The 14490-nt window shown below is 49.5% G+C and overlaps 1 protein-coding gene across 1 annotated transcript; it reads left to right on the top strand.

The window, feature by feature from the left end:
- Positions 1–3344: 3344 nt before the first annotated feature.
- On the top strand, positions 3345–6193 carry S100A9 (S100 calcium binding protein A9). The gene is made up of 3 exons (XM_042925855.1): positions 3345–3452; positions 3836–4001; positions 5821–6193. The coding sequence occupies exons 2-3, from the start codon at positions 3852–3854 to the stop codon at positions 6076–6078; spliced, it is 408 nt and encodes a 135-aa protein (XP_042781789.1). The 5' UTR covers positions 3345–3452; positions 3836–3851; the 3' UTR covers positions 6079–6193.
- Positions 6194–14490: the final 8297 nt, after the last annotated feature.

Below are 14490 nucleotides of genomic sequence, written 5' to 3'. Positions count from 1 at the left end.
CTGGACTGAACCATAACACGAGCTAAGGCTCTCTCCCCATGGGGACCCAATACCAAAGTCTAACAACACCACACACCTGGGGTCCAGACGCAGTGAAGGATAATTCAGCATAGAACCTGGACCCTCACCATGTCATTACCCAGGCCCGGCTGCAGCTGCCCAAGAGGATTCCTGAAACCTACCCGACCAGTGGACCACAGTGTTGTGCGGACTTGGAAGACAAAGACTAATCCTGACCGGCACCCTCATGTGCCCTCAACTCAGCCCTTTGGGGAGGCAACTACACTTGGGTTCAGCGCCTGGAGCCACCTGGGACATAATCATGACCCTAACTGTAATGCTAACTAAACCATCAAGGGAAACCTAACCCTGTGTCGAACCCTAAGATTACCCTTGACTCACAATGTCACATGGCCCTCACTTCAGTCCTCAAGGTAGATTACAAGACTGGAGTTGCTTCAGTCTTGGTATCGACCCTGAACGAGGGGCCTAACGAAGATGGGCGACACTGTTGTCTGACAGTGAAACACAAAGAATAAAACTGGCCGGAAATCTCACTTGTGCATTCAACTCAGACCTTCTGAGAAACAACTGCAATGATTTGGTTTCATTGCATGGAGCCTCCTGGGACCTAACCCTACAACTAACCCTACCCTAACCCTAACCCTAACCCTATCCTGAACTCCTAACCCTAACCCAGACTCCTAAGCCTAACCCTAACCTTAACCTTAACCCCTATCCCTAACCATAACCCTATCCCCAACCCTAACCTAACCTAACCTGAACCCGAACCCGAATCCTGAACCTTAACCCAAACCCTGACCTGAACCCTAAGCCGAACCCTGAACTGGAACCCGAACCCAGAAACCTGAATCTTGAACCCAAACCCCGAACCCTGAACCCCGAACCCAAACCCTGAACCTCAAACCCTAAACCTGAACCCAAAACCGAACGCGAACCTTGAATCCGAACCCAAACCCTAACCCTAACCCTGACAGCCTGACCCAAACCCTAACCCTAACCCTAACCCTTTTATAAGCAAGAGTTTTCACATAAAAATTCATATTCTCTGGGCCTTTGAGCGTGCTGACAGTACCTGGCCCCCTTTCCCACGTCAAGCTGATGCTGAGTACCACCATTCCTTCAAGTTAAGAGAAATCCCATTCACCAGTGTCCACTGTTCCCTGATGTCCTCAGCCAGAGCCCTCACGTTAGTTGGCACACATCGCGTACTGGTGGCGCTGTTTTCTCAAGCCATCAGCTTCCAGTTCCTTCTTCCTGTGAGCTTGTGTCTGGGGCCACTGGTCCAGAGTGAAACGTGCTCTGGCAGAGTCGGCAGAGGGCGCTGTGGGAGCGCAAGGGAGAGGTGCCGCAGGCACCTTCAGGGTGTTGTCTGTACCTTCCTCCACTGGTGCAGAGGGGAGCAGGCCCAGTCAGCGCATGAATTCCTGGGATATACCTACACTGTTCATTCAGTCATGGGTGATTTACTCATTCATTCAAGCACACATTCAGCAAGTGGTTAGTAAATATTTGCTGTGTGTTTGGCACTGTGCCAGGCCCTGTCCTTAGCTCCCAAGAGTATAAAGTGTGTTTAGGAATTCAAGATATAAGATTATGTCCCCACCCTTTTATTTTGTCTCATTCACCAAGCTCCTACAACATCTAGCACTACTTTCTGGCACATAGTAGGTGTTCTACCCATACAAGCATTAGTGAATGAAATGGTAACTAATAAGAATGCCTCTCATTTACTGAGCTCTTCCACGTTTACATGTACTGTCTCCATTTTCAAGATAAGTTGTCATTTTCCTGTTTTAATGTTAAAGAAGTGAGGCACAGAGAGGTTATTTAAATTGCCTGAGTTCACATAGCCAGTCTGAACTCTTAGCCACAATTCCATGTGCCATCTCAGCAGTGTAAGGCAGGACATGCTCAGGGCCAAGGTGTAGCATATACAGGGGCTGCCTCGGACTTTCAGAAGGCTGAGCAGTCAAGATGGGTTGAGAAGGGAGGGAAGGCTTCGTGAAGTCTGGACAGAGGGGAGACGCTGGACGGAGCATGAGGTTAAGGGACAGCATCCATACAAGTCCTCCAAAAGTGCTTCCTGGGTGGAGAGGGGAGGCTGTCAACAAGGACATGGTCCTTCAGCAAATGTGAGGTCTCCCATCTGCCAAGCCCTGGGCCGTGCACTCAGGAGGGTATGAACATGAAGAAGAGCCTGCCTTGAGGATCCACAGGCAATTGTCAGACAAGGCAAAATATGTACATAACTGAACTCTAGGGGAGGAAGTGTTGAGAGCTGGAAGTGGAGTGGGAGGGGAGCAGTTTCCCAGAGGAACAGTTGTTTCCATTTGGAAAGACCAGAGCAGGCTCCTGGACAAGGTGGCATCTGAACTGAGCCGTGAGGGGTTGGTAGGACTGCAACCTGTCATGGATGAAAGGCACTCAGGTGACAGCACCAAAGACAAAGACCTGGCATGCATGTGGCAGGTGGCCCCTCTGTGACCCCAGGGTAAGAGGGTGGTGTGGGAGGGGAGGCTGATGGGGCAGGACAAGCGCTTCTGGAGAGTTCCGTGTGCTGCACTAAACAGCTCAGCTTTCTCCCCCGCAGGGCAGGGAGGTTTGTAGCCAGGGAGGAACAGGTGTTGCCCAAGGAGAAGCTACATAAAAATATTTGTCTTATAGGTTGTAAGTTCCTAGAGGGCATGGCTCCCAGTTGGGAGCAAGATTTAGAACAGTAATGCTGAGGCCTCTAGAAACATGTTCACCCTGATGATGTCTTGCTCAGATTGCAAGAGGGAAGTGTAATCAGAATCACCCTTAACCAGGAACCAGAATGTCTGGGCCCAGTTCCTCCTATGTCACCAACCAGGTGCCTCTCTGGGCATAGTTTCCTCATCTGCAATATGAAAGGGTGGAGCACCTCTAACGGCCCTCCTAACCCCAATTCATTCCCTATGAATCTAAGAACCCCGTGCCCACACCTCAGCCTCCAAGGAGTACTTATCACAGAGCCAGGCAGGCATGGGAAGGTTCAGCCACGCTTGCTGGGCAGCACACATGGGGAAGGCAGGGCCAGCAGCCACTGATTGACCCAACCGTAGCAGGAGTAGGGGAGAGTGAGGGCTGCCAGAGGAGAGGCAGCCTGCTGGCTTGTTCAAGTAGGGCAAGGGATTGGGGTGGAGGGGAAGTGAGCTACCCAAACAGCTTCCTCCCAAACCAGCTCCAGGCCCAGGGTTGGGCATTTCACAAAAAGGCCCAAGAAGCTTTGTGAACATTTCCTGTCCCGCCCAAGCCCCTTTCCTGGCACTGACAGCCCAACTCAGGGTTACCACACTGCTCACCTGTGAAGCAATCTTCCCGCGAGAGCTGACTATCCGGCCAGGGGCTGCCTATAAATGTTGGACACACAGGGTGCTGTCAAACCCCGTTGTGTGGCTCCTTGGCAGGTAAGTGAGCCATCAGCTTCCACAGGCAGGAGCCTGCTTGCCAACTCTTTCTTTACTTCCCCCCCACCCACCCACCCATCTTCTTTCCAAGGCCTCTTCCTGGAAGCCCTCCTCGATTAATCAAAATTTCCTCACATTTTCTTGGCTCATATTCTGCTGGAGCCTCTTGTCCTCAACTGCACTGCTTTTTGGCATTTTCCAGATATTCTAAAACCATCCCTTCCATGTGTGGGGCAGCATCTTCTCTCAAATCACCTGGAGCCATTCTTTCTTTTACTTCTGTGTTTCCCCTTCTGTTCCTATGGGCAGCCTGTGGGAGGTGTCAGGGAAGCTCAGCAGCCTTTTCTTCTAAGCACCTGAACCCCTGCATCTCCACTTTGCAGACAAGAGTGCAGGAAGATGGCGGACCAGCTGTCACAGATGGAATGCAGCATTGAGACCATCATCAACATCTTCCACCAGTACTCTGTGCGGCTGGGGCACCCGGACAAACTCAACCAGAAAGAAATGAAACAGCTGGTGAAAAAAGAGCTGCCGAACTTCCTCAAGGTAGGCTGTGCTCCTCGTGGGCCTGACGCAGCCTGGAGACAGTCTGGGCCAAGGATGGAGGATGGGGTGCAGTCTGCAATGGTCAAGGAGGAAAGTCTAGCTCCTTCAGCCCAGCCTCCCTGTCACCAGAGTTACTCCAAGTTAGACAGCAGACAGAGTCGAGCAAGACTGACTTACAGATGTGTGCTGTGTGCAGGGCCCTGTCCTGGGCAGAGTCACATAGTGGTGAACACACAGCAAAGATGTTGGCCAGTAAAGAGCACAGGAAAATCCAATGCCAGTAAGTCCCCCAAAGAAAATAAGAGAGCATGCTATGGGTGGCGTGGGCTGGGTGGGAAAAGCTGACTATTTGGGTGGACAGGAAGAGCCCCTCCAAGGAGGTGATTTGAGCTGACACCTGAACTGAGGAGGGAAGCAACTGAGGACGACCCTTGGCAGGGGCTGGGCAGACACCAAACCTCAGCTGTTGTCAGAATGCAAGGGCTGAGGGGCCTTTCTAACCTAAGAGTCCGTGGAAACACAGACACTACATGTAGGAAGCACCCAGTGAGCAGTGGCAGGCACAAAGCACTCAGTAACATGTTCATTTATTCCCTGATCTGAAAATAACAGGCAATTCTAGGAAAAAAAGGATTAGTTCCACTTGATCTTTCAGTTTCTTTATAAGATCAGGGACTTGGGGTACAGAGACCTGGACCAAGAAGGGTGAAAAGCCTGAGTCCCAGCCTCAGTTCTATTCCTAGAGCCAGTGGCAGCCTTCCCTGAAGCCTCGCCCCACTTCAGTAGTCAGTAGTGGGGATGCTGACACTGGGTCAAGGTGCATAAGACACTGGGAAGAAGGGTGCCAGGTCAGGATAAACAAGAAACAATATAGCCAAGAGTTCATGGGGTGAGGGTCTCCTCAGTGTGATTCCTATGCCTGCCCCACCACCCACCTCCTTCGTACTCTGCCAGAAGCAGAGTGGTAGTCCAGGAGGAGAAGCTGGGACCCAGCCAAGCAGCTGCTCCAGAGTGAGTGCTCTGGCTAGGCATGGGAGAAGGGCAGAAAGAGGGCTGTGTGGGAGCACTGCAGGAGTGGGAAGGGCCTGGGAACAGAGCTGGGCACCCGCAGGGTCCCAGGAGGGGACTTGGCTAAGCTACCCCAGCCAGTGGGTGGGACCAACTGAAGCTCTCTTCTGCCCTGCCTGGACCCTCCCTTGCCCTGGCTACTTCATCGCACCCTGTGGGGTCAATGGAGAGCCAACACTGCCCTCTGTCCCCACCTTGCTTTCCTCAGGGGTTTCCCTACTATGCAGGTTAAAATGCAGATGCATGTCCCAAATGAGTGACCTAGAGAGGGAAGGGAGGGGAAAGGGGAGGGAGCAGGATGGACAGGTGGAGGGACAGGGCTCATTTCCACTCTGCGGCTCCCAACCCTACTCAATCTGCAAAAACCAGCTGTCCTTTTCTAAGTCAGTTTCCTCAAGTCTTCCTCAAAGAAGAGACCAAGTCCACCTGCTAGACTTGTTATAAAGACCAATGAGGTGACATTTCTGTACGTACTAATTGTGTGACCTCAAGCAAGTCACTTGACCTCAGTTCTTCTGTAAAATGGAGAGAATTGTAGTGCCCAGGTTGTATGCAGACTAAATCAGAACGTGTCCAAAGCGTGCTCAGCATCTGCTACCCTGTGGGCATCAGTCCATGGTCATTTTCAATTTTATAACTGAGGCCCAGGGGCCAGGCTTCCCTGTAGCTTTGCCTAGGGTCATTTGCTGAGCTCCCTGTCCCTAACGCTGGCCACACCCAGCCCTGACTGCCATGTCTCCCCCACCCACAGAAGCAGAAGAAAAATGACAATGCCATAAACAAGATCATGGAGGACCTGGACACAAATGGAGACAAGGAGCTGAACTTCGAGGAGTTCTCCATCCTGGTGGGCAGGCTGACGGTAGCCTCCCATCAGGAAATGCATAAGAATGCCCCTGAAGGAGAAGGCCACAGCCATGGGCCAGGCTTTGGGGAAGGTGGCCAGAGCCACTGCCATAGCCACGGTGGCCACGGCCATAGCCATGGTGGCCATGGCCACAGCCACTAATCAGGAGACCAGGACACCCTTCCCCCACCCAACCAGGGTCACAGGGTGGCCATGCCAAACTGCCTTAGCTGGGGGACTGGGAACAGGGAGCAAAATAAAGTCTTCCTCCAAGCCAGCGCTCTGCGTGCTTCTTCCAACTCCCCCTTCCCAACCTATCCTTCTGGGGGCCTGGGTGTTACAGCCTATCTTTCTGGGGCCCTGCCCCTTAACTGGGGCTCAACCCCTTCATTTGGTAATAACAGAGTGAGAAATCATGATAATGTGGGTCTGTTCTGAGCCCCTTGGGCTCACTGCCCTATTTCCTCACCTCTAACCTCAGGCCCCATGACTCAGTCCCAGTCACCCCACTCCAGCTCAAGACTTCCCTGTACTGCCTGTCAAATTGGCCCTTGTCTCCATAGAAAACAAAAGGGGGTATCCCTTCCCCTCAACATGCCAGCCACCCCCTACCCAGCCCTGTCTGCCTCCTTCCCCCAGTACTGTCCAACATCTTCCACAACCATCTGTCTCCTAAGAGAAACTTATTTCTCTGGAAGTTGTCCAGAGGTGTACCTAGGAGCCATATCTGGGGAGGAATACTGTATTGGGTGTATTTACCCACAAATTAGGTTCTGAATCAATCCATGGGAGCAAATCAGTGTCTCTTCATAGACCTAGCATCCTCATCATGGATGGACACTGAGGCAGGTGCAGGCATGGATGAGAGTAGGGGAGTCTGGCCCCGTGCCCACCCAGTCCCAAAAGGATGGAGAGAGGGAACTCCTGCCTGCTTATTGGAAGAATGAGTTCCAATCATGGCGCTGCAGCTATAAGGCTTAACCACCACCATGAGGAAGCTGGACTCTGGGTCCAGGGAGCCAATTGGGCCTGAGGATTTTGATTCTAAGCCTTAAGGCTCCCTTTGGTGACTGAGGCTCCTGCAGTCCCTGGTTAGTGGCTGAGAGTCCAGCCCAGCAGGGCATTTGTTTCCAGACACAAACACAGCAACCGGGCTTGGCTCGCAGCTTCCCCACGAAGCAGCCTCCATGCCCAACCTCTCATTTCAGAGACTTCCAGATGACTCCTCTGACACCTGTGGCCTGAGTGCTTCACCATGAAGTCCCTTTCCCAGGTTACCACCAGGCTGGGATTGGCCTTCTGAAAACCAGAGCCCATATCAGGGTGTGTGCCCTGCCCTGTCCTTCCAGCAGAGAGAATGCTCCGAGAGATCTAGGATTTGGAGAGCTGGAAAGAGATTGGCAGTCATCTATCTCCAAAAATGAAAGGAGTGAGACAGAGAGTGGAGAAGAGACCAATCGAAGGCCATAAAGTGGTGGAGCTGGTCAAAATAGTGCAGAAGGGAAAAGGCCTTGAACCCCATCTTTTCCTTGGGCTAGATGTCCCAGCTTCTTCCACACTGCTGAGCATGGGGACAATTGCAGTTTAGGTTCCATCTTCCCACACTGCGTGGCTGTGGCCAGTTCCCAGGCTGTCTGCAGTGGACTGTGCATGTTTCTGCCTTAAGGGCCCAGGGGCCTCTGCTATGGGCACAGGGATTTAATGGCTCCCACTTGAGGGAGTTTCCAGGGATTGCTCCAGGCTGTGAGCTTGGGAAGCAGAGTTGTTTTTGCTTTGTTTTTGTTTTTGTTTTTAGATTATTTTTTTTAAAGAATTTTTTTAGCGTTTATTTATTTTTGAGACAGAGAGAGACAGAGCATGAACGGGAGAGGGTCAGAGAGAGAGGGAGACACAGACTCTGAAACAGGCTCCAGCCTCTGAGCAGTCAGCACAGAGCCCAGAGCGGGGCTCAAACTCACGGAGTGCGAGATCGTGACCTGAGCCGAAGTCGGACGCTTAACCGACTGAGCCACCCAGGCGCCCCTATTTATTTATTTTTTGAGAGAGTGCAAGCAGGGGAGGGGCAGAGAGACAGGGAGAGAGAGAATCCCAAGCAGACTCCACACTGTCTTCACAGAGTCCAATGCAGAGATCAATCCCACCAACTGTGAGATCGTGACCTGAGCTGAAATCAAGAGTTGGACACTTAACTGACAGAGCCACCCAGGCACCCCAGAGAGCAGAATTTAGAAGCCCCCAGTCCCTTCCCTGCCTGACTTAAGGAGCCAACAGCTCAGGAAACACCTCGGACAGCCCTTCTCCCTGACCCTCATGTCCAGGGAGGGGTCACCTTCTGGATGCAGCTTGCTAGGGGAAAGAGAACCAGGGATATGGGAGGCCTGGGGATACCCCAGGTAGAGCAGGTGACCCCACACCCTCTACCGACCCTTGCTTTTCACAATGTGCCCTAAATATTTGTGACTCTGCCTCGCCACTAGACTGGGCCAAGTGTCTGCTTACCTCTGCTCTTGTAGGTGGTGTGGAGAAAAGAAGAAGGGGGTGGTGGCATTAAAACTGGCAGATGGAAAGCTTCTGGATATCATCACAGAGTCTCACACTGGAAGGTAGAGGGCAGCAAGCCCACCACCCCCAAAGCTTTATCTGTTGCACACTAGAAGCTTCCATTTGCAAAAAAAAAAAGGGATTTGTCTTGAAAAAAGCTTGAAAATTGTTGCTTAAACCCAACCTTCCCCACCCCCATGCTTGATTGATTCTCCCCAACATCCCTAACAAGTGGCGATTTGGCCTAAACTCCACCAGGTAAAGGAGCATCCTAATGTGGCACCTAGAAGGTTCTTCATCACACCAAGCTAAAATCTGTCTTCTGTGCCTGCTGGGCATTAATCCTAGTTTCCCTCCCACATCCTTAGGGACACAGAATAAATCAAACCCCCTCCATCCATACAGCCACCCACCCACTCTTTCAAAGTATTTTCCGTAAGTGATATCCAAGCTTTCTCCAGCCTCTGCACCTTTACACCAGGAATGCTCTCACCACCCTGGTGTCTCTGGCAAATCTCTTAGGATCTGTAAAGGCCCAGAGCCTGTCACTGCCTTCATGAAGATGTCCCTGACAACCATTTCTGCAAACATATAAGACCTTACCCCTCATACCATTGCACTTCTCATACAGACTTGTAACCCCTTATCAAGTGTGATGATAGTCCTAAAGGCAGAAATTATGGCTGATTTGCCCCAAATCCCCAGGTGCTGGAATGAGCATTACAGATTAACAAGTGAAGGTAGAGGTCCTAGGACCCTGTGGAGCTAGAGGGGTTGCTGGAGAGGGCAACTGAGGGGCAAGCATGTCGGGGGCAGAGCTTCATAGATGCCAAGAATTCTCCCCTTCCCTTCTCTCTCCACTAGCTCAGTCTGAGAGTGGGGCATGGTTTTAGACCCCAGGAGAAAGTTTAACAGTAAGCCACTTTTACAGAGCCCTGTGGGGTTTTCCTTAAACATATTTTAAGAGAGTAATAAAGGTAATTTAGCCTCTTCCATCCCATTAGCCCCTTCCATTCCAAAAAGCTGACTCCGTAAATGATCCTAAAAGTTGTATGGAACTACGAAAGACCACAAATAGTCAAAGTAATCTTGAGAAAGAAGAACAAAGCTAGGGCATGTGCGTGGCTCAGTTAAGTGTCCAACTTCAGCACAGATCATGATGTCTTGGTTCCTGAGTTCAAGCCCCGCATTGGCCTCTGTGCTGCTGGTGCAGAGCCTGGAACCTGCTTCAGATTCTGTGTCTCCCTCCCTCCCTGCCCCTCCCCTGTTAGTTCTCTGCATATCTCTCTCTCTCTCTCTCTCTCTCTCTCTCTCTCTCTCTCTCTCTCTCATAAGTAAAACACTAAAAAGAAGAAGAAGGACAAGAAGAAGGAGGAGGAGGAGGAGGAGGAGAGGAGGAATAAAAAAGCTGGAAGCTGGAGGTATCACAATCCCAGATTTCAGGTTATACTACAAAGTTTTAGTAATCCAAACAGTGTGGTACTGGCACAAAAATAGACATGTAGGGGCACCTGGCTGGTTCAGTTGGTTAAGACTTCAAGTGAGGTCATGGTCTCATGGTTCATGAGATCGAGCCCCACATTGGGCTCTCTGCTGTCAGTGCAGAGCCTGCTTCAGATTCTCTGTCTCCCTCTCTCTCTGCCCCTCCCCACTCTCAAAAATAAATAAACATTAAAAAAAATAGACACATAGATCCGTGTAACAGGGTAAAGAGCCCAGAAATAAACCCATGATTATATGGTCAGTTAATCTATGACAAAGGAGGAAACATATACAATGGGGGAAGAATAGTATGTTCAACAAATGGTGCTAAAGAAACTGGAAAGCCACATGCAAAAGGGTTAAGTTTTTCTAACTTTCTTAATACCATACACAGAAATAAACTCAAAATGGATTAAAGACCCAAATGGGGCACCTAAAACCATAAAATTCCTAAAACACAGGCAGTAAACTCTTGGACATTGACCTTAGCAATATTTTTCTGGATATGTCTCCCCAGGCAAGGGAAACAAAAACAAAAATAAGCTATCGAGAATTCATCAAACTAAAAAGGTTTTGCACAGTGAAGGAAACAACCAACAAAACAAAGGCAACCTACTGAATGATAGAAGATATTTGCAAATTATATATCTGATAAAGGATTAATATCTAAAATATATTACATAACTTATACAACTCAACACCAAAAACAAACAAACAGTTGAATTAAAAAATGGGGCAAGGACCTGAACAGAAATTTTTCCAAAGAAGACATACAGGTGGCCAACAGATGGCCATGAAAAAATGCTCAACATCACTCATTATTGGGGAAATGCAAATAAAAACCACAATTAGATACCACCTCATCTGTCAGAATGGCTATTATCAAGAAGAAAAAAAAATAAGAATGTTGGTGAGGATGTGAAGAAAAGGGACCTTTGTGAGCTGTTGATGGGAATGTAGATCAGTGCAGCCATTGTGAAGAACAGTACGGAATTCCCTTAAAAATTAAAAATAGAAGTGATTCCACTTCTGTATATTTACCTGAAAAATACAAAAACACTAATTCGAAAAGATATACTCACCCCTATGTTTATTGCAGCATTATTTACAATAGACAAGGTATGGAAGCAGCCCAAGTGTCCATCAGTAGTTGAATGGATAAAGATGTGTTGTGTACACAAGATTGAATATTAGCCATAAAAATGAATGAAATCTTGCCATTCGTAACAACATGGATGAACCCAGGGAATTATGTTAAGTGAAATAAGTCAGACAAAGACAAATACCATATGATTTCATATATATATGGAATCTAAAAAACAAAACAAACAAATAAAACCCCAAAAAAACATAAACAGACTCAAATACAGAGAACAAATTTGAGGTTGCCAGAGGGGAGAATGAGTCAGGGGGATGGGCAAAACAGGCGAAGAGAAATAAGAGGTGCGAATTTCTGGTAATTCGCAAAATAAATAAGTCACAGGGATAAAAACTATAGCACAGTGTTGTGTGTTGACCCACGGTAAGTACACTCACCATGATGAGCACTGGGTAACAGCACTATGTTGTATGCCTGAAACTAATAGAATATTATACATCAACTAGACTTCAACTAAAAATTAAAAATTGAAAAGCTAGTCCTGTTGAGAAGAGAGGAACCAGCTTCCTGCCTCAGGCCAAGGTTCAGATTCCCACCCCACATGAGAATCACACCTCTGTGATTAAGGAGTCCTTTTGGGAAATGAGAACTTTTGGGGTTTCCCCACCTCATGGTGACTAAAGAACAGAGAGCCTGTCATGAGATGCCTGCCCCCTGGTTCCTGTAAGAGGGAGTTGCTCTCCTTAGCAGTAGAACCTGAACTTCTGGGTGTTTTTCTGGGAGGGATGAGAAAGAGAAGCACCTTAAGCTGCCCAGATGCTTAATAGTGCTCTGAATGTATTCTGGGGCCTGGGTGGCGTGGTATGTTTTAGATTTGGGGGAAGAGGTGAGTTCTCTTACCATTCACCTGTTTGTCCATTCATTCATTCACTCAACACACATTGACGGGGGGCGGGGGGAGACATGGGAAATAAAGCCTTGCCTGTGATTAAGAAGCCCCCAGGCCTATAGGACAAATAAGATAGCTCCTTGAAGGATTTTAATATGGGAAATAAAAGGCCAGAGGATAAAGTTTGGTAGGGCTATGAGGTGAGCATGCTGTCCTTCAGTGGGAGCTGGAGGGCAAATGTGAGAACTCCGTCAAGGCTGCAGACAACCCTGAACAAACGTGTGGGTGCTCAGAACAAGGAGGATGTGTGTGTGAAGGCCTGGAAGTGGGTAGATGTGGAGTCTGATCAGGAACGAAGAGCCCTGGGGGTGGGAGAGGGGAGGTGGGAGAGGCATAGGGGAGCAGGCCAGGTTCTAGGCCTGGAGCTTGCACTGTCAGCAAGAGAAGGGAGGGTTTTAGAAAGGGATGTGATTTAACCATACTTTAAAGTCTCTCTGTGGCTTATGGGATGGATTTGGGGTGGTAATGAGCAGGCAGGCCCCAAGCCGGTGGGGAGGCTGCTGGATAGTCCAGTGGGAGTTAAAGAGAACCCAAGATGGAACTTCTCAGAGAAGATGAATCCAGCAGGGATTTCGAGTTCCCAGGTCCCAGCTCAGCCAGGACAGACATGTCCCCCAAGCCCTACAGGATAAAGAAGATGATTCTGTGCTGTTTCCCAAGACCTTACCAGGAAGAAAGGCCTCAGCTTTCAGCAGCCTGGTGAGGCAATCTTACACAACCCTGACACAAACTCTGCTCTGAGGTAAACTCCAGAATTCCACCCACCCCCTCCCCGAAGTTGCTGTAGAGAGCCCTGTGTCATGGATTTTGACATTCCAATTACCAAAGTGACAGCAGAGCTGAAACACATGGTTGCTCAAGTCCTGATGCCTCTTGGGGCTCGGGCCTGGACAATCCCCATACCCCAAGGCTCCAGTTGACTCCATTGTCTGATGGAACCCCAACCCCTGTCTGCAGAGATCCCCCACATACAGGAGACAGGGAATGTGAGCACTAGGGAGGGCCAGCTGGCCCCTCCCTGTGGACGCCCCCACATTTTCCCCTTCTGCTGTGAGCTCTCCTGTTTTTACCCATGTACCAGAATTGTCATATGCAGATCAGTGATAAAGGGGATTGTGGCCAAAGACTGAAGCAGCAGCATGGGGCCCAGTTCCAATCCATCCTTCCTGTCCTCCTCTTCTTGGGGCTGCACTCTCCTTCTCCAACCAGTCTACGTTCTCTCTCTGAGTCTTTTCCTCAAATGCTGCTTTCTGCCCTCCTGGTCTCAGTGGTGAAGTGTAGTGCCAAGTAGCTGGGGTGTTTCCAGGAATGGCAATGCCTTTAAGAGTAATTCAGGGTCATTTCTAGCCAGGGATGACACCTTCAAAGCAGAACACACTCAGCTTCAGAGGCACCTGCTAATAGTGGAAATAGAAAATCACAAGGAGCTGAGGGTCTTGAGCCTGAAAAAGAGAAGCAGGGGGGAGGAGTGGGGTCATGGCAACAGCCTTCAAATAATGCTGAGGACCAGGGAGAGGAGTTGACCCCACAGTAAGACCTCCAAATCCCTCTGAGATGAGGCCCATCTGTCAGGAAGTCCCGTCCTCCCCACCACAACCAAAAGCATCTCACTTGCATTTTGGATCAGCTGCTCATTCCCTCAGAAATGAGAACACTAGAAAACACTGACTTGATTCCACTAAACCAACATTCATCGATTATTCATTGATTCATCAGCCAGGCATTAAGGAGCAACCACTTGTGGACACCGTCCCAGGTGCCTGGTGGTCAGAGCAGATGAGTTCCTGCGCTGGTGAGTTTACATCTAGGAAAGAGTCAGACAGTAAACAAGCCAAGAAATAAATAATAGATCATTTCAGGGGTGATAAGCTCCACAAGGAAAATGAAAGAGGGAGATGTGATGGAGCGCTGCGTGGGGCGGAGAACCGGGCAGGGCCTCTCTGGGGCAGCAATGATGGAAATGAGACCAGATGACAAGGACTGGAAAGCTTCCAGCATGTTTTAATCAGGTGAGTGACACGATGCAATTTGTGTGTGGAGGGGGGGATGGGGTCTAGACTAGAAGCACAGGACCAGGTAGGAGGCTTTTGCACTGAGCCTGATCCCCATACCAAATACTACATTAGGTCCCTGCCCTCGAGGAGCCCTTGGTCTGATGGGAGCAACAAACACCCAAATAGAAATTTTCAATATCATGGTATAGGCAAAAGAAAAGTGCAGGTGGGTGATAACCACAAGGCACCCTGGGAGCACAGCGGAGCTACCTTTTGTCTGCCTTCTCAGCTTGGGTGGAGGTGGGGAGAGAGAGAAGGAAGGCTGAGGAAAGCTTCAGCAGATTAATGCCCAGGTGAGTGTTGGAAGGGCAAGAGTTGGGCTTCTGCGTGCCCAGCACTGCGTTAGGTAATCAGAGAAATGAGAGAAGCATAGTCTAGTTTGCTTTCTTTTGACTTGGATGACTTTTTATCTTGGCAAAGTTAAAATGATGAGTCCTAGTCATTCTCAC

The sequence above is a fragment of the Panthera leo genome, chromosome F3 (genome assembly GCF_018350215.1).
Source record: "Panthera leo isolate Ple1 chromosome F3, P.leo_Ple1_pat1.1, whole genome shotgun sequence".
Classification (NCBI taxonomy): domain Eukaryota; kingdom Metazoa; phylum Chordata; class Mammalia; order Carnivora; family Felidae; genus Panthera; species Panthera leo.
This window is presented reverse-complemented; position numbering and strand designations above follow the sequence as displayed.